This window comes from Rhinoderma darwinii, chromosome 1, assembly GCF_050947455.1.
Source record: "Rhinoderma darwinii isolate aRhiDar2 chromosome 1, aRhiDar2.hap1, whole genome shotgun sequence".
NCBI classification, from domain to species: domain Eukaryota; kingdom Metazoa; phylum Chordata; class Amphibia; order Anura; family Rhinodermatidae; genus Rhinoderma; species Rhinoderma darwinii.
The window spans coordinates 415,362,200-415,389,723 of NC_134687.1; the positions used below are offsets into that span (position 1 = coordinate 415,362,200).

The window sequence follows — 27,524 nt, forward strand, 5'->3', positions numbered from 1 at the left end:
CTATGAGATGCTATTAAAATCTACCCTGATAGGGGATATAGACAGGGGTTGACTTCTTGGGACAAACTGTTTAACTGTGTCCACACGCTGCAGATTCTCTTTAAAGGCTATGTACACCATTGAGGGCATTTTTTTTTAAATAAATAGATTAGTCAGTGTGATTAGTTTAACTTTGGAAATAGTTTTTATTAAAAATTTGTGTTACTTTTGGAGATACAGCTGTTCTGTATTCTCTATACAGAACAGCTGTATCGTTCACTTTACACTGAATCTGTCAGTGTCGGCGGGTCCTGCAGGTCTCTGACACTTAGGATTCACCTGTAAACTATTACATCTTAGTTCATAACTTAGATGTGATAGATTACATGTGGACCTGCGTGTCAGGGACACGTAGGACCCGCCAACACTGAACCCGTCAGGTCTGCAGGACTGACGGATTCAGTGTAAAGCGAACGATACAGTTGTTCTGTATAGAGAACTCAGAACAGCTGTATCTCGAAAAGTTACACTAATCACACTGACTAATCTATTTATTTAAAAAAAAATGCCCTCAAAGGTGTACATACTTTGAAGGCATAATGGTGACTTGTTTCCAAAATGGACTTTGTTCACACAGGGGTTTTTGTCAGGCAGAAAAAAAATCTGCCTCAAAATTCCTTCAGGAACAACCTTAAAGTAAGTGAAAACAGTACAAAAAAAATGGCAATGAAGATATAATAAAGATGCTAGGTTTTACATCACTGACTATACAGACGTTATTAGTCAAAAATGAAGATTCACTTGAAATATATGAATAGGTCTGGAATATCATAGCTATTATGTGCTTTATTGCAGGTGTTCCTCCAATGGGGCATCAGACCTTTCCATATGTACCTCAATCAGTAAGTTACCACAGTAGGAAATAATGTTATGGCTGATCAATAACCATAAATCCTATGCTCCACCAGTTGCAATATGCACATTTTTCTATACTAATAGTAGTAGTAGTACTGCTAAGCAATGCATTGTCTAATAGGGCCCTGACTTTCAAGACAACTTTCAATTAATTTGACTTTATTTACCCAATTCTCATTCCAATAGAGATCAAGGTAATTGTTGCACAACATTTATTAAATAAGTATTCTGACAACTAACGCTGATCACAATGGATAGAATATGCAATAAATTTTTTATCAGTGGGGATCTGACTATTGGGATCCTTATTAAGATCTACAACGGAGGCCACAAACCCTCTAGTTTGTCTCTGACACATAACTGCTTCTGATCAGGTGTTGTATCTGGCATTGCAACACAGATCTTTTTGAGTGCATGGGGCTCTGTTGCAGTTCCTTTACACTGCAATTTCAGGGGGGCATTGTATAGGAGAAAAGCTAAAGGGGCCAGTGTTCTTTAGTACCCCTTAGTTGGAGGCATCATTGGAGATCAGAGGTCAGAACCTCACCGATCAGACATTGATGGCATATATAACTGAGTGCGGTCAAGGCTATTATCCGGCCTGTGCCTAAAGTCTACAACGAGAAAGGGAAACTCGCTACATTTGATAATGCAAGACTGCTTTCAATTTCGAGTTAAAGGCTATGTACACCTTTGAAAGGGACTTTTTTTTTTTTTTTTAATAAAAAGGTCAGTTGGTTTGTTTGAAACTTTATAATTCATTTTTATTAAAAATTCTTCTTACTTTTTGAGATACAGCTGCTCTGTATTCTCTATACAGAGCAGCTGTATCTTTCGCTAAGACCTGAATCTGTCGGGTTCAGTGTCAGCTGGTGCTGCGTGTCTCTGACACACAGGATCCACCTGTAATCTATCACATCTGAGTTATCTATCACTGAATCCGTCAGTCCTGCAGGATACAGAGCAGCTGTATTTCAGAAAGTTAAAATAATTTTTAATAAAAACTAATTATAAAGTTGCACCAATCACACTGACCTACCTTTTTATTAAAGAAAATAAAATCCCTTTCAAAGGTTTACATAGGCTTTAACATCAATTGTGCACATATTGCAGTGTAGTTGTATTCAGCTTTACTATACAATTAATCACAGTTCAGCGGGTCGCTAAAGAACCATTGATCTCTGGGATTTAGTGTTTCGGTTATATGCAGGATAACTTATATACAGTACACTGAAATATGATGTCACAAAGGAAGTTAGAAGTCTTCACTAAAATATAAATAATTTTCAAGTACGGTAATCTTTTTGTTCAGGAACATTTTAACATTAAACATATTTTTTCACTGTGACATGTATGATTTTCATTATAGATGAAAAGTAAACCTACTTTTTAGAACCACTACTTTAAAGGGTTATTCCCATCTTATACATTTACGACATATCCAAGGTGGGACCCGCACCTATGTAGACAAACATGGGTCCCTCAACCCGCCTGGTGAGGCATCTGTTGGTACTGACCATACTGGATCTTGGATGATCCAGCATGGGCAGCACCTAAAAGAGGATAGGGTGAGAGAAAGAAAGTGCCCTAGCATTGCCACACCACTCCCCTCATAGCCTGTGCAAGCCCTGCTCCAGCCGATCCCTGCTGATCAGGGGGAAAGTGTGGGGAGAAAACTACATTCCTGGATGTGAAGGAGTAGTATAGAGCATCGGGCCACAAGGAACTGCAGATAGTGCCAGGACACAGGGACCACCCCTCTCACCAGACTCCTGAGGGCTGTCCCTGAGCAGAAAAAGAGAGGGGCAACCCCACCGCTGCACCTCCTTAGCAACTTATGCTGGGTGGATGCCCCGTTCCCCTTCCAGTTAGCCCAGAGCTGATCTCTCTTCACACAGCAGCCCTGAAGCACCCTCTACAGATGTAATGAGCAGAGCACAGCCTGCCTATGGTGTCCTGGCGCCTCTGTGCTTGCCTACCACCGCCGCCGTTCGTACCCGGCACCACGCTGAATTTTTTTTTCTCACTGCTGTAGAAGTAATAGTAGTAATAATCCTTATATGGAGCCAACATATTCCGCAGCACTTTACAATTCAGAGGATACATGTATAGACAAAATCAGACATTACATAGTGACAAAACAAATAAATAATTTAAAGAAGAGGAGTGAGAACCCGGCTGGCAAGAGCTTACAATCTATAAGGGAAATAGGGGTGACATAAAATGTAAAAGGGGTTGATTTGTACAATGGTCCTGCCTTTTCTAAAAATAGTCTAGTACACATAAAGCTGCATGAGCCGGTCACCAGCCAGTATCCGTGTATGACAGACATGAAGTGCATTAGGGTGCAAGGAGTGTGGGGGGTACTGCTGAATGAGGGGATCAGGTTATGAGGAATAGGATAGAAGGGGTGAGAAAAGAAAGGAGTCAGCTTGGGGAATGTGATAGGCCTGCCTAAAAAGAGATGTATTTTTATCGGCCCACCTAATACTGTGGATGTCGGGAATTAATATGATTGTCTGGGGTAGCGCAATCCAGAGAACTGTTGCAGCATGAGAAAAGTCTTGGAGACGGGAGTGGGAGGTTCGGATTATGGAGGATGTTAATCTTAGATCATTGGCAGAACGTAGAGTGCGGGTAGGGTGGTAGAACGAAGGCTTCACACAGCAGTAGAAGAGGCTGTAATTCCTCTTTTGCAAACTATTTATGAGCTCCTTGAGCCCATCCCTCCCTCTAAACTAATCACTAGTCTTCCTTCTCCTGTTTTTTCTACTTCCTTCCTTAAAAAAAACTATTTCCTTCAGTCATTGCAACTCCATAGAGTGCTGATGATAGATATACTTTTTTTTTCTGTTCTCATATAACAGAATTCTTGGAGAAAATTAAACTTTACTATAAAATCTGCTACTACCTGGTCAAGTAAGGCTCTGTTCACATCTGCCTCAAAGCTTTTCTTTGTTTTGCTTGCTCATAGGAGCCACTGCCTCCGTCGTAGGAGGGAAAGAAAATGAATCCCATTGACTTCAGAGGGTTCCATCGGGTGCACTGCACTATTTTATTTGGCAAAAACAACAGAATCTGCAACGTAGGCTCCTAACGGAGCCTTGGACACAGATGTGATCAGAGCCTAACACTATTACTGCAGGCTCAACAGTGTCCTTTTTGAATTGTGCAGCTGAGAAGTCAGCAAATTAAATCCAATAAAACACATAATATGTGATACTTAATTCGTAATACAACTTTATAAGTATAATAATCATTATGTGCATATAAGTATAATTTTAAGCAATAACTGAAGTATTTTTTTCTCTTTTCAGAACATTTTTCAACCTCGACTGTCTCAACGTAAGCACATTTCACTGACTACACCCATGCATAGAATTTTGTCTAATAGCAGGCCTTAGAATAATAATATTGTAGCGTTTTACAATTGGGGAAATAACAAACACGTAAAATGACAAATAATCAAAACAAGTGAACAAACAATAAGACAAATGGAGAGATAAATGGTCCCTGCTCATAAGAGTTTGCAATCTAAATGGAATTGAAGGAGCGGCACAATAGGTACAAGGTTATAATCCAGCCTCTTGTGTTGGAAATGGAGTGAAGAGTGATGCGACAAGGGTACCTAGTGGAGTGGAGATATATGAGACTAGGTCAGGTTGTGTATGGCACATGGACTATAATTATATGACATAGGCATCCTTGAGGAAATTCGTTTTCAAGCCTATGTCTAATGATCTGGGTCAGTGAGTTCTACAGAATGGGTGCAGCTCAGGGATAGTCCTGCAGACTGAAGTGAGAGGACATAATAATAAAATGTATGACAGTGCAGCATTGTGGACTAGTTTTGAATTTATTCTAATAGAAACAGGTAAACCGTGTAATGAGTGAGTGAGAAAAGATGTCTTAGTTTAACTGCTAGACAGAAAGATAAACCTGGCCGCCGGATTCATGATGGACTGACAATCAGTAGTGAGTTACAATACCCTAGGTGAGAGATTATTAGGGCATATATTAGTATTTTAGCAATGTCAGCGGTAAGGCAGGGACGGATACAAGAGATGTTTTTTAGGTGAAGGTACCAGGGCTTGACAATGGATCATTAATTTATTTATTTTTAAACAAAAACAAAGCTTTTAATGCAGCCATAACATTATAAGCAGTATTTGACATACTACTACATTTTACATGCTACTGCCTACTGCCAGTAGCGTGTTATAAGATATAAATAAAGTTGATATGGTGGCATACGTTTCAGAAGTTTCTTACTTCTGCAAAGCACATTTTTTTAGTGTGGTAAAAGCCCAAATAATATATTTTGTTAGATTTACTGGATGAAGATGAATGTGTATTCAACACCCTATTTTGGCATTTGCCAGTTATTTTCTATAAAGTTGTTGGGTTAAACATAAGGTGCACTAATATAACCTAGAAAAAAGATGCTAAGAAACAGAAGATTAATGAAAAATAGAAAAATACTTTATTACAATAAATGATACAGGACAGTAGACAATGCATAAAAGCGGAAAAATCCACAGACCAACAGTTAAAAAGGAACACTAAGCTGTGTATCAACCGAATAATTATAAATTACAGATTTGTATTCATGATTAGCCTTCAGAAAAAATATAAAAAGAAACCATATATGAATATATCAGTATGTTACGTAAACACAAAAAGATGTATATGAAAGGTACTGGTAGGTCATATATGGGTCATATAAATTTGCATGCAAATATAGCTCATAACATAATGAACATTTTTTGTCTAATGACCGCATATAAATGTAGCACTAGGCTGCATACGAACAACCCATTTATGCAAAGTGCTAGTAAACCACATGAGCACAGGGCAATGTAAATAAACCATATATATGGTCAATATCTAATGGATTAATAAATATAATGGTATATATTACAAATACAATGAACATACAGGTGGAAGGAGGAGGCAATCATGTAAAGAATGAAGATAGCATGTTTAGACGGGATATACCATACCCATAGTCATAATGCCAGGAGAGACACAGCCAGAGTCCACCCCAACACGCGTTTCGGCGCAGATGCCTTCGTCATGCGATCGTCTGCCTGCAGAATAGAGGACCGGGTCTGCTGCCAGATTTGTAAAAAGTTCCCAAATGCAGAGTCAGCTGCGGGTATCTGAGATGCTGCTGGAACAGGAAGAGGGATTCATGGATGTTGGCCGTAGACAATGTAGAACGGTGTGGAAGTAGTGCACTCACTCGTGTGGTTGTTTTATGAGAACTCGGCCCATGGAAGAAGCTGTGCCCAGTCATCGTGCTGCAGGGAGATGAAGTGACAAAGATAATTCTCCTTGATTTGGTTAATCCTCTCAACAGACCATTAGACTGAGGATGGTAGGCTGAGGAAAAGTCAAAGTATAAAGTTAAAGGCATGTAAAACTTCTCAAAGTAAAAAAATATATGTATTCTTTGTAAAAATTTAGTGGTATACAAAAACTCTATGACAATAGTGCAAAAGTGTAAAAAAAGTTTATCACAGCCAAGTCTAAGGACGCCGAAGCCGTCCGAAACGCGTAGGCTCTGAGGACACTTCCCCCTCACTTTCTCCACACCAGGACTTCATTGCATTGAATTTTATCTATTTTTTCTTGATCATTAAACTTGGAAATCGATTCCATTTTACTCTACTCAGCGCTGGACTCCACTCCCCGTTTCTTTCGCTATAAAAAGGTCTATTAATCACTTCCATCCAGGAGTTTACAAAGGGCTCTCCAGAATTTTGAGGTGAACTGAACCCCCGGATCAGACACGATATGAAGAGGCAAGCCATGCAAGAGGCAGATGTGCTAAATTAAGAATTTTGCCAGTCGAGGAGCAGAAGGTAGGCCGGTCAGCGGAATAAAATGTGCAATCTTAGAGAACCGGTCCACCACCACCCAGACAGTATTGCATCCTGCTGAGGGGGGAAGGTCTGTGACAAAGACCATTGCAATGTGCTGCCAGGGAGCGTTATGCACAGTCAGAGGTTGGAGCAGACCAGCAGGCTTGGAGTGAGCAACCTTGTTGGAAGCACAGACAGTGCAGCTAGAGACAAAGTCCACAATATCCTTGGGCAGCGTGGGCCACCGGAAATGATGAGCTATCAAATATTAATTCTTACGAACTCCAGTATGAAGAAATTGGGTTTGGATCCAGCACAGACGGTTCGATAAAATGGAAGGAATATTTCCAAGTTTAATGGGCCAATGTAATGGCAAGTTAAAATCAGGAATAAAGAGCACGGCGTGACATCCTGATAGTGTAAGGAAAAAAAGTGGTAGTGGTAAATAGGAAGCCTACGCGTTTCAGACGCTGCGAGCGTCCTTAATCATGGCTGAAGCTGAGTATGCCCAGCCAGTTTGGAGCTGTCTCCCCAGCAAAGGATTCTCCTCCTGTCTGTCAAACGTACAAAAGTCCTCCCCGGAGTGATGTCTGTAACCTGCAGGGATTATCAGTAACAATGCAGGATGGTTCTTTGATACATTGAGGGGTCTCCACAGTGTCCTCCGTTTCAAATAACCTGGACAGGGCATTGTCCCTCACATTTTTGTCAGCGGGATCGTACTGGAGCACAAATTGGAAACGGGTGAAGAACAGCGACCACCTGGCTTGATGGGGGTTTAGCCGTTGAGCCGACTGGAGATAGGTGAGATTCTTGTGGTCGGTGTATATCAGAATGGGATGCACTGCGCCCTCTAGCAGATGTCTCCACTCACACAACTTGATTCCCAGTAACTCCCGATCCCCAATAGAGTAATTGCACTCTGCAGGAGAGAAAAGTCTGGAATAATAGCCACACACTACTGCCTTTCCTTTAAAGCTTCTCTGGAACAGAAGTCCACCTGCAACAACAGAGGAATCATCCACCTCTAATGAGAACTGTCGAGACACATCAGGATGATGGAGGATCGAGGCTGAAGTGAAGGCATTTTTGAGGCTATTAAACGCTGATTCTGCCTCTGGAGTCCACACTTTGGCATTCATAAATTTTTTTGGTACGGGTAGAGATGGAAGCCATCAGAGATGAGATATTTGGGATAAACTGCCGGTTGAAGTTAGCGAATCCCAGAAAACGCTGTATGGACCGCAAACCCTGAGGATGCGGCCATTCCAGGACGGACTTGACTTTCTCAGCATCCATCTTGAGGCCCTAGTCCAAGATGATGTAGCCCAGGAAGGGCAGGGAGTTGTATTCAAAAATACACCTCTCCAACTTGGCATACAGGCGATTCTCTCTTAATCGCAACAGAACTGATGGACATGTCTCCGATGTGTTGTCGGATCTAGAGAGAAGATCAAAATCTCATCGAGATAGACAACCACACAAACATAGAGGAGATCTCGGAAGATATCAATCAAGGATTCTTGGAAGACCGCAGGAGCGTTACACAGGCTGAAGGGCATCACCAGATATTCATAGTGCCTGTCTCGGGTATTAAATGCCGTCCTCCACTCGTCACCTTGACAGATTCGGATCAAGTCCAGCTTAGAGAAGATCCTGGCTCCTCGCATATGATCAAATACTTCAGAGATCAGTGGCAAAGCGTATTTATTCTTGACCATGATCTGATTGAGACCACGGTACTCAATGCAGGGTCAAAGAGATCTGTTTTTTGTTTTTTTACGAAGAAGAACCTGGCCCCGGTCAGGGAGGAGGACTTTCGTATGAAACCCCTCTCCAGATTCTCCTTGACATAGGCTGACATGGACTGAGTCTCTGGCAAGGAGAGGGGATATACCCGTCCACGGGGAGGAGAAGAATCTGGAACTAGTTCAATCGTAAGACCGGTGTGGAGGAAGCATCTCAGTCTCCTTCTTGCTGAAGACGTTCTCAAACTGAGAGAAATGAGGAGGTAATCCTGCTAATGACTGAGGGAGATGAGGCTGGACAGGGTGGATCTGTAGCAGGCACTGGTGGAGACATTTGGAGCCTCATTGGAGAACCTCTCCGGAATTTCAGTCAAGGACTAGAGTATGAAGCCAGAGCCAAGGCAGACCCAGCAACACAGGATTGACTGCTTTGGGTAAGACCAGGAATACAATTTGTTCAGTATGAAGGGCTCCGACTTGGAACTTCAGCGTCATGGTCTCAGACACAATAAGATCGGGCAGAGGAAGTCCATTCACCGAGGCAATAGCCAGGGGTGTCTCCAAGGGAACCATCGGCCACTGGAGCTGATCCACTTTTTCCTGTTGGATAAAGTTTGCCACAGACCTGTAGTCCAGATAGGCAGAGACCCGGTGCGTCTTCTCGCCGGCCACAATTTTCACAGGAATGGACAGTTTGGTAGAGATTTTTCTATTTAGCGCCGTTCTGCCTATGGTTGTCTCTCCAACCAATCCTAGGCACTGGAGTTTTTTGGCTTCTGGGGACACAAACGCACGAAATGGCCCCCGAGGCCGCAATACAGACAGAGCCCCGAAGTGCGTCTGCGTTGACAATTTGAGCCGATCCACTTGCATAGGCTCCTCTGGTGGTATAACTGATGAAGGCAGCAGGGGTTGCTGGAAAGTAGGAACCAGCCTAGGGAATCTTCTCTCCCGGCGAACCTCTCTGGACCGTTCCCGGATCCTCATGTCTATTCGGGTGGCTAGAAGAATGAGGTCATCCAGGGTAGGTGGCAGACCTCGAGCGGCAAGCTCATCTTTAATCTCAGAAGACTGTCCCTGCCAGAATGTAGCCACCAAGGCCTCGTTGTTCCAGGTTAGTTCTGCAGACAGGGTACGGAACTGAATGACGTACTCGCCCACTGAGATGTCTCCCTAGCGAAGGGTCAGCAGAGATGCAGCAGCAGAAGAGACTCTCCCAGGTTCCTCAAATACTGTACTGAAGTCTGTAAGAAACACTGAAAATCACGGGTCTCTGGTCCTTGACATTCCTAAATGGGGTTTGCCTACGCCAGGGCCTTGCCAGTAAGGAGAGAGATTATGAAGGCGATCCTTGCGTCATCAGAACGGAAGGCCTTTGCATGCAGTCTGAAATGGATCTGGCATTGGTTCAGAATTCCCCTGCAGGTCACTGCGTCTCCGCCATAGCGAGGCTGTAGTGGCAGGGAAAATCGGGGGTTGGCACTAGTACTGACAGGAGGTGTAGCAGGAGGAACAGCAGCAGCAACAGGAACAGGTGCCGTGACGACTGCAACTTGTGCATCCAGTCGATGGCGTCTCGCATGTCTGCCTGCATGACTTGTGACGTCGTCATGGTCTTGGGTTGACCCGCGGGGTCCATGGCCTGAGTGTACTGTCACGATAAGTGGGTATGTGGACACACTACTGTAGGTCGCACCACCGTAGCGAAGTAGCAGCTGGCCAAACAACAGTCTATACAAAGTCTATACAAAGTCCTAGTACAACAGTACCTGTAATAGTCCAGGCAGTAGCAGAGGCTTAGACACAGATGAAACTTGAAGGTAGATGACGCCACACGAGGCGGATTATATCAGGCGTGGCAGATGACACCAGTCTTGGTTTATGACAGCAGGCATGACAGGTGGCACAACACGACTCCAACACTTGATAAGGCTTAGGAACAAACACAATAATGGATACAGGATACAGGTAGCAGGGTATGGGAACACTGGGAACAGGATAAAACTAAGGGACCATTTGCTAAGATTAACATGGGAATACACAACAATGCTCATGCAAGGAGTGAAAGGGCAGATACCTTTTTATAGTTCAGGGTGATCTGGGATGATTTTACAATTACATACATGTGCGAGTGCTGGCCCTTTAAGGCCTGGGAGGTAGGCGCCGGCCTGAACACAGGGGTCTGCGGTTGCGACCGTCGGGGGGTAAGAGACCAATATAACCAGCACCTGAGTAATCCAGGCTTGAAGTATATATAGGCCCAAGATTGACCAGGCAAAGCTAAATGATGACCAAATCCAGACTCAGACCAAAGGCATTGCCTAGCAACGCCCAAACACAGAGATAACAGAAATCATTGATTAGCAGCAGTTCTCCTGCTAATCGTAACACCCACATAGATAGTGCCCACATAGGGCCACAGTTCCCACATACAGTGCCCACATAAAGTGCCACAGTACCCCCATAGTGCCACAGTGCCCACATAGATAGTGCCACAATGCCCCTGTAGATGCACACATAGAAAGTGCCAGTGCCCACTGAAGATAGCCACACCCCCTTAGATAGTGCCGCACTCCCCACCCCCTGTAGATTATGACACTCACACCCTGTAGTTAGCTTTACTCATCTGTCCCCGTTCCTGCGCCGTCCTCTTCTCTAGCAATGCAGGTCTGGTCTCTTCTGACAAAGCCTGCTCCAGTGGAGTGATGCAGGCAGCACGATGATGTCATGGCACCGCCTGCATCACAAAAAAGTGCCGAATGACGAGGAAGGGAACTGATGGTTCCATTGCCTCACCAGCACTATCAATTGATACAATTGAATTCCCTCGTGACCGATCAGTTTTTAACGGCTGTCACACGCATTGATTTATCAGAAACGGTTAAAACTGGTCTATTGACTTTTATTTGTGCTGTCGGGCCATTAAAACGGCCAAAAATGGATCATGTTCTATTTTTTGACAGCCAGTATTCACGGGCCGCTAAAAAAAACTTAATTATTCTGAAAATAGGCCATGTGACGGCCGTTAAAAAAAAAGTCTGTAACATGGCTGTTTTTCACTGTAGTGTCAATATATCCTTAGACTGTATGCATATGACAAGGTATAACCAACTGGTAGTCTACATAATTAAAAAAAAAACCTTAATAAATTAAATACCAACACTTTTTTAAATGTGGTGTTGACCCGGGGGTCGGCCACAGCTTTATTCAATTGAATAAATAATATTTTGTTGACCTTATCAAAACGCTAAATGACCTTAAGCAAAGATCAATGAAAAACCTGTATGCCTGCCTATTCCAAGGACATGTAGGTAAATAACCTTCTAATACCGCCGGCTGTGACAGAAAACAAAACATCATACAACAAAATTACACCAGTCAAGACACCACCATGCCAGAAATAAAAGTAGTGAAAAGAACATCTTTTCTGACCATTTTTCTTGGTTTTTTTTTTGGAACGTGTAGTTTATTTTTTAATTTTTTAACCCCTAGGCGCACCACAACGCAACTGTACGTCCATGTGGCCAGTGTCTTAGCGCACAGGGACGTACAGTTACTGCGTGGTTCCCGGTGCACACTGTCGGCGACAGTGTGCAGCGGGAACCGGGAGGCCAGCTGTCCCTGACAACTGATACTCCACTGTATGTCGATCAGCGGCTTATTTACAGTGATTTCGGCAATGAACCCCTTGATTGCGGTGATCGATTGCAATCACCGCATTCAGGGGTTTCTAGCTCATCGGCAGACCTCACAATGAAATCGTGAGATTTGCAGATGACTAGCATGGCGATCGGAGGCCAAGTAATGGCCTCCGTGTCTGCCCTGTACGGCAGCCTATCAGGATCAGCCTCCTGATAGACTTCCCGTCAGAGTGACAGGACGTCACTGCCGTTCGCGATGGACACTGTCAATGACAGTGTCTGTGACAGTGTCTGTGACAGTGTGCATTGGGAACCAGGAGGTCAGCTGTCGCTGACAGCTGACACTCCACTGTTGCCGATCAGCGGCTCATTGCAGCTGATTTCGGCAATTAACCCGTTACATGCGGGGCTCGATTGCGATCTCCGCATGTAGGGGGTTTGTAGCACATCAGCAGCCCCCATGCAATTGTGGGGGCTGCTGATGCTTGTGATGGCACCCGGGGGCCAGACAACGGCCTCCGGGTCTTCCATGTATGCAAGCCTATGAGGATCTGCCTCTGGCTGGTCCTCGTAGACTAACTGTCAGAGTGACTGTGACGTCACACTGATAGTTGGAATACGTTACACTACCTAGGCAGTGTAATGTATTGTAGCAGCGATCAAAGCTGCAGGTAAAAAAAGAAAGTGTCAAAAGTAAAGAAAATTTTTAAAAAAAAGTTAATAAAAATGTTTTACAAAAGTGTCAAAATAAAAGATTTTTTTTTCCTTTAATAATTCTCTTATTATAGGGAAAAAATAAAACCGTTAAAAAACAGTACACATATTTGGTATCCCCGCGTTCATAACGACCCAATCTATAAAACTATAATGTTATTTTTACCGCACGGTGAACGCCGCAAAAAAACAAACTAAAAACAATGCCAGAATCACAATTTTTTGGTCACCACCCCTTCCAAAATATAGAATAAAAAGTGATCAAAAAGTCGCATGTACCCGAAAATAGTACCAATAAAAACTAAAACCCATCCTACAAAAAACAAGCCCTTACACCGCTTTTTTGACATAAAAATAAAAAAGTTACGGCTCTCAGAATATGGTGACACATAAAATAAATTATTTTATAAAGAAGTAATTTTATTGTGCAACGCTGCAAAACATAAAAAAACTATATACATATGGTATCATTGTAATTGTATGGACCCGCAGAATAAAGTACAATTGTCATTTATAGCGCATTATGAACGCCGTAAGAAATAAAGTATTTAAGACGCCAAAATCACTGTTTTTGGCCACCAAAGCTCTAAATAAAATGTAATAAAAAGTGATCAAAAAGTTGCATGTACCAAAAAATTTTACCAATAAAAACTACAGCTCGTCCTGACAAAAATAAGCCCTCACACCGCTCAATTCATGGAAAAATAAAAAAGTTATGGCGTTTGGAAGGCGGGGAGTGAAAAACTAAAATGGAAAAGCAAGAAAGGATCAGTCCTGCAAAGGTTAATTAATTTCTATTAAAAAAATAAATTATTACCACATGTGGTGTATTGTCATACTCAGGAGAGATTGCGTTACAAATTTAGGGCGACTTTTTCTCCTTTATCCCTTGTGAAAATGAAAAAATGCAACATTTTAGTGGACAAAAATGTTTATATTCATTTTCATGGCCTAATTCTACTAAATTCTGTGTGGTATAAATGCTTACTATACCCCTAGAAAAATTCCTTGAGGGGTGTAGTTTCCCAAGTGGGGTCACTTTTGGGGTGTTTCCACTATTTTGTTCCCTCCATGGCATTGCAATCGCGACATGGCACTAAAAACTAATCCAGCAAAATCCGTGCTCCAAAATCCAAATGGCGCTCCCTCGCTTCTGAGCGCTGCCGTGGGTCCAAACAGCAGTTTATTACCACATATGGGGTATTTCCGTAATCGGGAGAAGATGCTTTACAAATGTTGGGGTGCATTTTCTTCTTTATTCCTTGTAAATATTAAAAATGTCAATGTTATTTCAGAAAAAAAGTAGATTTTCATTTTCACAGACAAACTCCAATAAATATAGCAAAATACCTGTGGGGTCAAAGTGCTAACTTTACCCCTAGATAAATTCCTTGAGGGGTCTAGTTTCCACTGTTTTGGCACCACAAGACCTCTTCAAACTCGAATTGGTGCCTAAAATATAATCTAAAAATAAGCAGGCCCCAAAATCCACTAGGTGCTCCTTTGCTTCTGAGGCCGATGTTTCGGTCCATTAGGGCACTAGGGCCACATGTGGGATATTCCTAAAAACCGCAATAAATATTGAGTTGTATTTCTCTGGTAAAATCTTCTGTGTTTCACAATTTTTTTTACTACAATTTATTTGAATTTCGATAAAAAAAAGAGAAATTTGTAAATTTCCCCTCTACTTTGCTTTATTTTCTGTGAAACGCCTAAAGGGTTCAAATACTTTCTGAATGCTGTTTTAAATACTTTGAGGAGTGCAGTTTTTAAAATGGGGTGATTTATTAGGGGATTCTAATATATAAGGCCCTCATAACCACTTCAGAACTGAACAGGCCGCTGTAAAAATAGCCTTTTGAAATTTTCTTGAAAATGTGAGAAATTGCTGCTAAAGTTCTAAGCCTTGTAACGTCCTAAAAAAAATAAAAGGATGTTCAAAAAACGATGCAAATATAAAGTACACATATGGGAAATGATAACTAGTGACTATTTTGTGTGGTATTACTATCCGTTTTACAAGCAGATACATTTAAATTTAGAAAAATTCAAATTTTTGCACATTTTCTCAAAATTTTGGTGTTTTTCACGAATAAATATTGAATTTATCGACCAAATTTTTCCACTATCATAAAGTACAATATGTCACGAGAAAACAATCTCAGAATCACTTGGATAGGTAAAAGCATTCCAGAGTTATTACCACATAAATTGACACATGTCAGATTTGAACAAATCGGCTGTGCCACAAGGCCAAAACAGGCTGCGTCCTAAAGGGGTTAAGATCGCTGTTTAACCCTTTCCCGACATATGACGAAAATGAACATCTTGGTCGGCTGCTAGATCGCGCATCATGACGTTCATTTCCGTCAGTATTTCAAACTGTCACTCTGTGTAAACACATAGTGACAATCCCGCGCTGACAGCTGTCCCCGACAGCTGACACATCAGTCTCGCCGGTCAGTGGACCATCGCCGCTGCTTTTGGCAATTAACCCCTTAAATGCGGTGACGGATTGCCGTCGCCGCATTTAAGTGGTTTGAAGCACATCGGCAGCCCCCACTAAGTGATTGTGGGGGCTGCCGATGCTTGTTGTGGCAATCGGAGGCTAGACAATAGCCTCCGGTTTGCCATGTACGGAAGCCTCGGAGGAGCAGGCTCCGGCCGGTCCTCCTCGGCTTCCTGTCAGAGTGACAATTACGTCACAATGACAGTTAGAGTACATTACACTACGTGTGTAGTGTAATATACTTTAGCAGCGATCAAAGCTGCAAGTCTCAATGTCCCCTAGTGGGACAAGTATAAAAAGTAAAAATAAGTAATAAATGTTTTTTAAAAAAAGTGTAAAAATGAGTTTATAAGTTATATAAACAAAAAATACTTTTTTTCCCTATAATAAGACTTCTATTATAGAAAAAAATGAACACGTTAAAAAAGTACACATATTTGGTATCACCGCGTTCGTAACGACCCCAACTATAAAACGATAATGTTATTTTTCCCGCACGATGAACACCCCAATTTTTTGGTCACCACCTCTGACGAAATAAAGAATAAAAAGTGATCAAAAAGTCGCATGTACCCAAAAATAGTACCAATAAAAACTTCAATCTGTCCCGCAAAAAACAAGCCCTTACACAGCTATTTTGACTAAAAAATAAAAAAATTATGGCTCTCAGAATATGGTGACACAGAAAATTATTTTTTTATATATAAGTGATTTTATTGTGCAAACGCAAAAAAAAGGAAAAAAAACCTATATACATATGGTATCGCCGTAATCGTACCAACTCGCAGAATAAAGTAAAAATGTAATTTATAGTGTACGGTGAACGCCGCAAAAAAAAATAAAAAATAAAAAACTTTGTCAGAATTCCTGGTTTTTAATCAGGATTGCAAAAAAAATGGAATGAAAAGTGATCAAAAAATCGCATGTACCCCAAAATGGTACCAATGAAAGCTACAGATTGTCCCGCAAAACAAATAAGCCCTCACGCAGCTCCAGTGGTGAAAAAAGAAAAAAGTTCTGGCTTTCAGAATATGGCGATGCAAAATGTGCAGAGTGTTCCAAAAGCGGATAAGATCGGGCGCCATTTATCAGTGCGACACCGGCCACATATCTATGAATTATTATTTATTTACCCCATTATTATACCCTCTTATTATGCCCTGATGTCCTCCGCACAGCTTACATATGCCCCCACATTATAAACTGAAATACCAGCAAAACCCCTAACAAAACTATAACCAAGCAAAATCTGTGCTTCAAAAGTAAAATGGCGCTCCCTCCCTTCTGAGCCCTGCAGCGTGCCCAAGCAGCAGTTTGCGCCCACATATATGGCATCGCCATACCCGGCAGAACCCGCTTAACGTTTTATGAGGTAATTGTCTTCTGTGGCACAAACTGGGCACAACATATTATGCACTAAAATGGCATACCAGTGGAAAATTGCAATTTTCACTTTGAACCATCCGCTGTGCACTAACCCCTTTGCGCACTATGACTTAATTGCCCGTCATGGTGCGGAGGTTGATGTACGGAGCCGGCTCACGTGCTGAGCCCGTTCCATACGCTGCGGGTGTCAGCTGTGTATTACAGCTGACACCCGGGACTAACGGACAGGTACAGCGATCGCTCTGTTACAGAAGCCTGTAAGAATAACAATATACAGCAATACATTAGTATTCCATTAGAAAAACGGACGAAAATAACCGTGTGAACATACCCTTAGGGCACGTTCAGACGTGGCAGAGTTTTTCCTCTGAAAATGTTGGTGCAGATTTGGGGCAATTACAAAACTAATCTGCACCAAAATGTGCATATTTGACAGGTAATTCAGACGTTGCAGAAAACACAGCGGACTTGCCACAGATTTCAGTTTTTGCATTGCAAAGGCTGAAATCCGCAGTGAAATTCAGCTTCTTCTCCACAACAGACAGTGCATGCTGCGGAGGGAAAATTCCACACCGCAGCCTATGGGCCGCAGCGGAGTTTTCCGCAATGTCTGAACTAACTTGCCTAAAAATGTATTGAAACAAATGTAAAAAACGGCCGCTGGAGAATTCCACTGCGGACTGTCCGCAGCGGAATTCCACAGCAATTCCGCCACGTCTGAACGTGCCCTTGCAGTAATCAATGTGATCTTAACCCCTACCCCCTGCTTGCATTCTGGGCCATAATGACCAAGACATTTTTTTAGTTTTTCCATCACCAAATTCAAAGAGCTATAACTTTTTTATTTTCACGTGGACATGGCTGTATGAGGACTTGTTTTTTGCGGGATGAGTTGTATTTTTCAATGGTACCGTTTTGGGGTATATAGAATTTTTTTATTAACTTTTTTTGGGGGGGATATAAAAAAAAAATATATTCTGCCATCGTTCTATGCATTTTACATTTACGCCGTTTACCGTGCGGCGTAAATATAATGTTACCCTTATTCTATGGGTCCATACGATTACAATGAGACCACACTTTTTTTTATGTTTTACTACTTTTGCAGAATAAAAACACTTTAGAACTAAAATTATTTTATTTTGCATTGCCACTTTCCAAGAGCCATAACTTTTTTATTTTTCCATCAATGTCGCCATGTGAGGGCTTGTTTTTTGCGGAACATCATTGCTACCATTTTGGGGTACATGGGACTTATTGATTAACCTGTTATTATTATTTTTTGTGGGGAATGGAAAAAACGATCAATTCTGCTGTTGTTTTTTTGCGTTTTTTTTTACGGCGTTCACCTTGTGGTTTAAATGATATGCTAACTTTATTCTTTGGGTTATTACGATTGCGGGCATACCATATATGTGTCGTTTTTATTTTATTTTTTACACTTTTACTAAATAAAAATATTTTTCTATGGGAAAAAAATGGTTTGCTTTTTTTATGTGTACCCTTTTATTAATTTTTATTTCACATAAAAAAAAAATTCAGTCCCACTAGGGGACTTCACTATGCGATCTTTAGATCGCAGATATAATGCTTTGGTATACATCGTATACCAAAGCATTATTGCCTGTTAGGGTATGTTCACACGCAGTGTTTTCAGACGTAATTCGGGCGTTTTACGCTTCGAATTACGCCTGAAAAGACGCCTCTAATACGCTAATACGCCTACAAACATCTGCCCATTGCTTTCAATGGGTTTTACGGTGTTCTGTTCCCACGAGCCTTAATTTTATGAGTCACTGTCAAAATACGGCGCGTAAAAAGACGCCCGCGAAAAAAAAGAAGTGCATGTCACTTCTTGGGACGTTTTTGGAGGCGTTCTTCATTGACTCCATTGAAAAACAGCTGTATTTTCAGAAGTTTTTGAGTTTGGGTGTGCACATACAGTAAAACTGACAGGCATCTATTAAGACGTGCCTTTGGCACGTCCTAATAGGCATTTTGCCTGGGCAGACCTGGAGGCCTTTATTAGGCCCCCGGCTGCCATGGCACCCCATCGGGTGCCCGCAATTGCATTTGCAGGCCACCAATGGATAACGACCGCAGCATTTGAGGGGTTAAACGGTCGTGATTGAAGTAAACTTCGATCACTACCATTGGAGCAGGAACCCGGCTGTTATCAGACACCCAAGCCCCGGCTCCAGCCTGCACGGGACACGTGGGCTGGCAGTTGATTAGGCCGCCATAAAAAGGCGACGGCCTAGAATAAAGCCCAATAATGACCGTCGTGAAAAGGCGTATCAACGGTCATTAAGGGGTTAAATACTTTTGTGTATAAACGAATTATTAGGGTATAATCACACAGGGCCGATACGTTGCGTAAATGCAGATCGGGAGACCTAGGGGGCCATTCAACTGGCCCATGACGACCAATCCACTTTCCAGAAGCTGGCACGTTCCCTGAGTTTTTCCAGCAAGATGGTGCACCAACACATTATGGGTGTCAGGTCCAAGCATTCCTAGATGAACAGTTTCCTGGAAAGTGGATTGGTCGTCGTGGGCCAGTTGAATGGCCCCCTAGGTCTCCCGATCTGACCCCCTTAGACTTTTATCTTTGGGGTCATCTGAAGGCAATTGTCTATGCTTTGAAGATACGAGATGTGCAGCAACTGAAACTACGGATACTGGAAGCCTGTGCTAGCATTTCTTCTGTGGTGTTGCTATCAGTGTGTGAAGAGTGGGAGAAGAGGGTTGCATTGATAATCCAACACAATGGGCAGCACTTTGAACACATTTTATAAGTGGTCAGAAACTTGTAAATAACTCATGAAAGAATAAAGTAACGTTAAAACCAAGCACACCATTGTTTTTCTTGTGAAATTCTCGATAAGTTTGATGTGTCACATGACCCTCTTCCCATTGAAAAAACTAAAGTTGGATACAAAATGGCCGACTTCAAAATGGCCGCCATGATCAACACCCAGCTTGAAAAGTTTCCCCCCTCCTATATACTAATGAGCCACAAACAGGAAGTTAATATCACCAACCATTCCCATTTTATTTAGGTGTATCCATATAAATGGCCCACCCTGTAGATGATAATTCTTTAACTATGGAGTTTAAATCCTGTACATCACTTTGGAATGGGTGGACTGTATCTTCCATTTGACTATTTCTGGTCTCCGCCTCGTGTAGTCTATTTCTGACTTTGTTCATGTCCTCCCTCATTAGAACAATGTCTGTCTTAATTTCCCTGATCTGACCAGCCAATTTCTCTATCGAGCTATTTGTTTAATTCACCAGAGCCACTATTTCATATAAATTTAATGTAATAGCAAATTATTGGTAACTTGACCTTCCTTAATTTCTATAAATGATGGTGGGTTTTCACTTGAAATTGAAGATGGAGAAATAGAGGTGGTACTAAAATCCAAAGCCTCATGCTGGGAGGGAATATTTTTTTTCCTGCTTTTGTCTTGATTTTACACTGTCAGCTACTGCTGCCAATATCGTCATTCAGGACAAGGGTATGTTCACACGACCTATTTTCAGCCGTTTTTCGAGCCGTAAATGCCACGAAAAACGGCTAAAAATGCGGGGGCTGAACGTTTCCAAACATCTGCCCATTGATTTTAATGGGAAAAACAACGTTCCGTTCCCTCGTAAAAAGAAGTGCATGTCACTTCTTGAGCCATTTTTGGAGCCGTTTTTGATTAACTCAATAAAAAAAAAACAGCTCCAAAACGGCCGTAAAAAACGCAAGTTGCTTAAAAAACGTCTGAAAATCAGGAGCTGTTTACCCTGTTTAAACAGCCGTTTTTTGTTAAGCGTGTGAACATAGCCTAATGCTAAGGCCCATACGCTCTATTCCAGTACTTGATTTATAACAGTAGTCCACCACAGAGATTCAGACAAGTCTGATGTAATTCCAAGGAGGCAATACTTCAAAGCTACTTTTGTGAAGTTAGGAAATAAAAAAGAAAAAGTGGGGAGAAGCATAAAGACGACATTCGGATTACATAATATTTTAACCCCATTAATATACTGTAATACCTAGGACAATATCTCCTATTGAGGCATTATAGCATTGAGTTAGCTGACTGTAGCTTTACTTTCAAATATGCAAAGTAGCCAAGCATCCTGCTGTCCTTCGTCCTGTTCAGCCACCACCACCGATGCACAGAAAGATGTTCTCCATATGAACTTTACAAATCATGCTACCCGTAATTCACAGGCTTAGGCCCCTTACCAGAGCAGTCGACAGTGTGCAGTAATATAATAATATTGCGGTGTTTCCATGATGTTTCTAACATTTGGCTGGTGAAGCAAAAAAAACAAAAAACTATGAAGCTGCTACAGGCACACCTGACGACCATCTCAACAGTCTTCACTCTTTAGAACAGAATTACTGCTGCGACCGAGGCCATGAGGTTGACACATCTACTGCCACTTTGGCTGACAGTCCCCTTACCGGATGTCACTAGGAGTAGCAACAGGGAGGAATGTATAATTGTGGCTTCTCTGCCACATTGAGCATTGTCGGAGGTTAGAGGGCGGGGAGGAAGAGGCCAGCGCTTAAACGTCTGTGTGTCTTGACGTCATCACATCCCTGATGATGTGATTGAAATAATTTGGCGTGCACTGGCACTTTAAGAGAATGAGAGCACACTAGGACCCAGGGTAGAATGCCGGCACAGGAGGCCGCCAAACGTGGACACTGGAGAAGGAGGAGCTGCCATAACACCAGTGCTCGTGCCACACACAAAAGGGAACTGTATGTCCATTTTCGGCAATGCCACTGCAGACTGAACGTATTGTGGGTTATGAAAAGCCAAAGCAAAGAAACTGAGGGTTTTGTTGGAAGAGCAGGAAGGGCAGTAGAGGTGATGACTTAGGAGTTCAGAGATTTGAAGTCAGTCAGCTGTGGTACAGGAATGTGAAGTGTGTCCATGTAATGCGTCATAAATCCAGGTGTTCGATGGAGTCCTTGTGTCAATGAATGTAATGTTCTTAAAAGTTTGAATCCCCAGATTTTCCCCTGTCTCATTCTTAAAATGACCTTTAAGTATTAAAGGGGTTTTCCAGCCAGTAAAAATTGATAGCCTATCCACAGGATAGGCTATTAATAGCTGACTGGTCGGGGTCCGTCTCCAGGGACCCCCGCCGATCAGCTGTTTTGAAGGGGGTGCAGTGCTCGTACGAGCGCTGATTCCCCTTCATTTCTACTTGCTCGCTGTGAATTATCGACATGCATTTAGCGGGGATTCACAGGTATTGCAGCCTTCTACCATTCACTTTAATGCGAGAAGAAGGCTTCAATAACTGTGAATCGCCACTAAATGTGTGTCGATAATACACAGTGAGCAAGTAGAAATGAAGGGGAATCAGCGCTCATAAAAGCACTGCACCCCCTTCAAAACAGCTGATCGGCGGGTAACCCGGGAGTCGGACCCCGACCGATCAGCTATTGATGGCCTATCCTGAAGAAGGGCTATCAATTTTTACTGGCTGGAAAACCCCTTTAACATTTTTAAATCTGTCATACTGTGTCCCAGTCCAAAGAAGTGTTTAACCACAGGGGTATCGAGCGTCTTCTTGATTAAGTGTCTGTGTAGAATTGTACTAAATATAAGTTTTTGCTTTGTCTCCATGATATAGATTCCTCCATTGGGGCACCTTGTACACAGTATACACAGTATCATGTATATTACATATATTACATACAGTATATCAAGACTGGCATTACTAGTTCACCTTAGTATTCTCTAACCCATCCATTCGAAACATTAATGTGCTAGAATGCTTCAAGTAAGCAGTTCTACTGCCCTGCCACAGACATTAGAAAATGCTCTGCTATTTTAGTTATTTTCTAACAAGCATTTTACATTCTGAACACAAGAACTAATATCATTTCATCTCATTTCAGCTACTATAATAAATATTTCCGGTAGTAAAAACTTTCAAATTGGGGATAATACCACCATGACTGTGACAGACAATCCACATCCTGGTTCATACCAAAACATGTGCTACAGACAACCAGTCCACAACATGAGATATCGCTATCCTACACTGATGAGCCCACAACCAAAACAGACTACTCAAGGATACTACAACATGCCAGCAAGAGAAGCTTCTTCTGATCAGCCTCGGATACAGAAGATTGTGGCTAAAAGTGATGAACAAGCCCACATCCGTCCGGGAAGAACTGCACCAGAGGGAAACTCCAATAATGCAAGCAACAAACAAATACTAACTCCAGGCAGCATGTCCAACACAGAAAGTTCCACAAAAAAGAATCCAGGACATTGATTTCTTAAAGGCTATGTGCACCTTTGAAATTGTTTTTTTTTTTTAACATAATGTCAGTCGTGTTGTCGCTGCAGAATTTACTTTGTCCCTTTAAAAATAGATTAGGACTTTCTGCAGTTGTCTATGAGTTTCAAATCGATTAATACTCTCTCACTGGAGGATTGAGAAAGGCCGGCCGGAGAGACCATACGACACGCAGCGTTGGTATTCAAATGAGCCTCTGCCATGAGTGGCAGGACGTCACTTTATTTAACATAATAAGAGAGTAGGCGTTACCCTCATACGTACACATATACATTCCACATATGGTAGAATACAGAATCGTCCAAGCCTGTCTTATTATGAATCTTTAGCCCAATGGAAAATAAACGTCATTAGGTTTTTATTTATGTCGGCCTTTGTAATTAAACAGCAGAATACAAAGGTCATTGGGTCAAATACCATAAGTTTTAGGGCTTATTTACACGAACGTGATATACGTCCGTGCAACGCGCGTGATTTTCACGCGTGTCGTACGGAGCTATGTTAGTCTATGGGGCCGTGCAGACAGTCCGTGATTTTTGCGCAGCGTGAGTCCGTTGCGTAAAACTCACGACATGTCCTATCTTTCTGCGTTGTTCGCGCATCACGCACCCATTGAAGTCAATGGGTGCGTGAAAATCACGCGCACCACACGGAAGCACCACGTGCTTTTCTGTTTACAAATATCCAAACGGAGTGTCATAATGATGGCGGCTGCACGAAAACCACGCAGCCGCACATCCTATGTGATGACACACGGAGCGGTTAAGTGCCTTTTGCGCACGCAAAATGCCGCATTTTTTGCGTGCGCAAAATGCACACGCTCGTGTAAATCCGCCCTTAAAGGGGTTATCCGGGGACCAAAAATTGCATTGCAATAATATATAGTTATGTGAAACTAAGTAACTTACTAATATAATTTCATTAAAAATTCTGTACTAAATGGTGCAGTTCAAACCTCATGAATTATTCAGGAAGTGCTGGAGCTTTTCTGATAGTGATGACGCTCCGAAACGGCCCCACGTGACTGAGCTCTTGCTTCATGTGCTGTTCGTGAGCATGACTGCAAGGGGTTGTCACATTGCCTATTGCTTGAGTCCCGAGCAGAGCATCAGCTAGCGCTTTGCTCGGGACTCCAGCACTGCTCCCGACGTCCATATTTGGTCAATTCCGGGGTTTCCTATCGCCGGAGTCCCCGAGCAGAGCATCAGCTGCCTGGGGACTCCACAACTTCTGCCGACGTCACTGTCCATATACAGACAATGACGTCGGTAGAGAAGTACTGGAGTCCCGAAGTAGAGAATCAGCTGATGCTCTGCTCGGGGACTCCAGCGATAGGAAACCCCTGATAGAAAAGCTCCAGCACTTACTGAACAATTCATGAGGTTTGAACTGCACCATTTAGTACATAATTTTTAATTAAAGTATATTAGTAAGTTACTTAGTTTCACAAAAATATATTATTGCAATGCAATTTTTGGTCCCCAGATAATCCCTTTAACCCCTTCCCCCTGCTTGCATTCTGGGCCCTAATGTCCAAGCCATTTTTTACATTTTTACATTGTCACATTCAAAGAGCTGTAACTTTTTTATTTTTGCGTCAGCATAGCTGTATAAGGTCTTGTTTTTTGCGGGACGACTTGTAGTTTTTATTGGTACCATTTGAGAGTAGATGCGACTTTTTGATCACTTTTTATCACATTTTTTTAAAGTCAGGATTAACAGAAAACAGCAATTTTTCCATTGTTTTTTATTTTATTTTTTACGACGTTCACCGTGCGGGTAAAATAATGTAACAGCTTTATAGTCGGGGTCGTTACGGACGCGGCGATACCAAATATGTGTAACTTTTTTGCTTTATTGTAGTTTTTTTTAATAGTAAAGCATTTTGTAAGGGGAAAAGCTGGGTTTTTCATTTTTTTTTTTTCACTTTTTTTTTTTATTAACTTTATTAAACTTTTTTACTTTTTTACTAGTCCCACTAGGGGACTTCACTATCCTCCGATCGCTATTATAATACACTGCAATACTTTTGTATTGCAGTGTATTACTGCCTGTCCGTTTAAAACGGACAGGCATCTGCTAGGTCATGCCTGCGGCATGATCTAGCAGGCATTCGCTCCAGGCAGACCTGGGGGTCTTTATTAGACCCCCGGCTGCCATAGAAGACACAGACACTCGGCGATTTTATCGCCGGGTGTCAGTGAGATGAGAGGGAGCTCCCTCCCTCTCTCCAAAACCATTCAGATGCGGTGCTCGCTATTGTGCACCGCATCTGAAGGGTTAAACGGGTGAGATCGATACTAATATCGATCTCACCCGGCAGAGCAGGGACGCCCCCAGCCCTCAGCTGCCTCTGGCAGCTGAGAGCAGGGAGATTTCACGGCTCCCTGCTCTGTTTACTTTATTCTACAGCAGCGACGTAGTTTGGCGGCGCTCTAGAATAAAGCCCACTAATGACCGCCGTAAAAACACGTATCGGCGGTCATTAAGGGGTTAAGCTCTATTCACACGACAGGGTCCGAGTGTTGGCCGATAAAAACGACCATTTTGGTCCGTTTTTCTAGGCCGTTTTGCACTTGTTTTGCATCCGTTCTGTTTGCGTTCCCGGCCGTGTTTCCGTTTTTAACGGCCGATTTTGACCCGTTTTGCATCAGGTTTTTTTCCCTGTCCGTTTTAAAAACAGATGAATTTCATTTGTCATTTTTTTGCCACACACTTCCCTCTGTAGATAATGCCACACAGCCCCTGTAGATAATGCCACACACTGCACACTGTAGATAATGCCACATAGCCCCTGTAGATACTACCACAGCCCCCCTGTAGATAATGCCACACACTGCACGCTGCAGATAATGCCACACAGCCCCCTGGAGGTAGTGCCACACAGCCCCCCTGTAGGTACCAAACAGCCCCCTTGTACATATCACCCCCGTAGATCCCCCCCCCCCCCCCCGTAAATGGCACACCTCCCCTCCTGTAGATAGCACCACTGTTGGTGGACTGCTCCAGTGGAAGTCCCTGACTTCACTGTCCATATATGGACAGTGACGTCATGGACTTCTCCTGGATCAGTCGCCTGCTCCTGAAGCAGAATCCCCGGCGACGGATTCCGCTTCAGGAATGGACATATATGGACAGTGAAGTCAGGGACTTCTCCTGTAGCAGAATTCCCGGCCACAGCTTCGTCAACGCTGTGGCCGGGGAATAGGGATACCTACAGAGAGCAAAAACATCTCCTCCTCCTTACATGCATTTTGCACTGTGAGGAGGAGAAAAGAGTGAGCGAGTGGCAGAATGCATAGCCGTCACTCGGATCACATCCAAGTGGCAGCCGTGCTTTACTATGGCCCCAGAGACTTCTATGGGAGCCGTGCGGCCGGGAGAAAGGACGAAAATAGGGCATGTCCCATTTTTTGACGGTCCGGTTTACCAGGCCGTCAAAAAGTCGGTCGTGTGAATAGACCCATTAGGAGTCTATTGTTCCTACCCCAGGCCGAGAATCCCTGTCGTGTAAATAGGGCCTTAGGGTATGTTCACACGCTAAGCAAAAAACGGCTGTAAAATGCGGAGCTGTTTTCAAGAGAAAACAGCCCCTGATTTTCAATCGCTTTTAAAGCATCAAGCGTTTTTTGATGCTTTTTTTTATGGCCGTTTTTGGAGCTGTTTTTCTATTGTGACAATGAAAAACGGCTCCAAAAACGGCTCAAGAAGTGACATACACTTCTTTCTTATGGGGCGTTTTTTCACAGACCATTTTTACAAATGGCCGTGTAAAAAAACGCCCTGTTGGAACGAAACTGCGTTTTTCCCATTGAAATCACTGAGCACATGTTTGGAGGCGTTCAGCTTCCGTTTTGTCAGCCATTTTTTGGGGCATTTACGGCCCAAAAATGTCTGAAAATAAGTCGTGTTAACATACCTTTGAAATAGAATACCCATTCTCCTCTAAGCTATTTTACAGTTCCACCTGTCAACAATAAATATTCTTGACAGCAATTTACGTTCAATGAAGCAATATTAAAAGATATCTTTGACAGTGTGTTTGGTGCAACTTTCTAAATACTTTTATTAAAAATTATTTTTAAGATACATATCTTTTTGAGATACAGCTGCTTTGTATCCTGTATACAGAGCAGCTGTATCTAGCGCTGAGACCTGAATGTGTCATGTCAGTGGCACTGGCGGGTCCAGTGAAAGTGGGTCCTGCGTGTCTCTGACAAGCTGGATCCACCTGTTATCGATCAGATCTAAGGTATGAACTTAGATGTGATCGTAAGTGTATGTTCACACGGGCTATTTTCGGAAGCAGAACGCCTACAAACATCTTCCCATTGATTTCAATGGGAAATACGGCGTTCTGTTCCGATGGGGCGTTTTTTTACACCTCGTTTTAAGAAAACGAGGCATAAAAAGACACCTGCGAAAAAGACGT

The 27,524-nt window shown here is 42.6% G+C and overlaps 1 protein-coding gene across 1 annotated transcript in view; it reads left to right on the forward strand.

Moving 5' to 3' along the window:
- Positions 1-23,180, forward strand: part of RIPK3 (receptor interacting serine/threonine kinase 3) — a 76,089-nt gene extending 52,909 nt beyond the window's left edge. Inside the window, exons 12-14 of the mRNA XM_075863403.1 lie at positions 835-881; positions 4,212-4,239; positions 22,683-23,180. Coding sequence (XP_075719518.1) covers positions 835-881; positions 4,212-4,239; positions 22,683-23,068 — 461 coding nt within the window. The 3' untranslated portion in view covers positions 23,069-23,180. The remainder of the gene's footprint in view (positions 1-834; positions 882-4,211; positions 4,240-22,682) is intronic.
- The last annotated feature ends 4,344 nt before the right edge of the window (positions 23,181-27,524 follow it).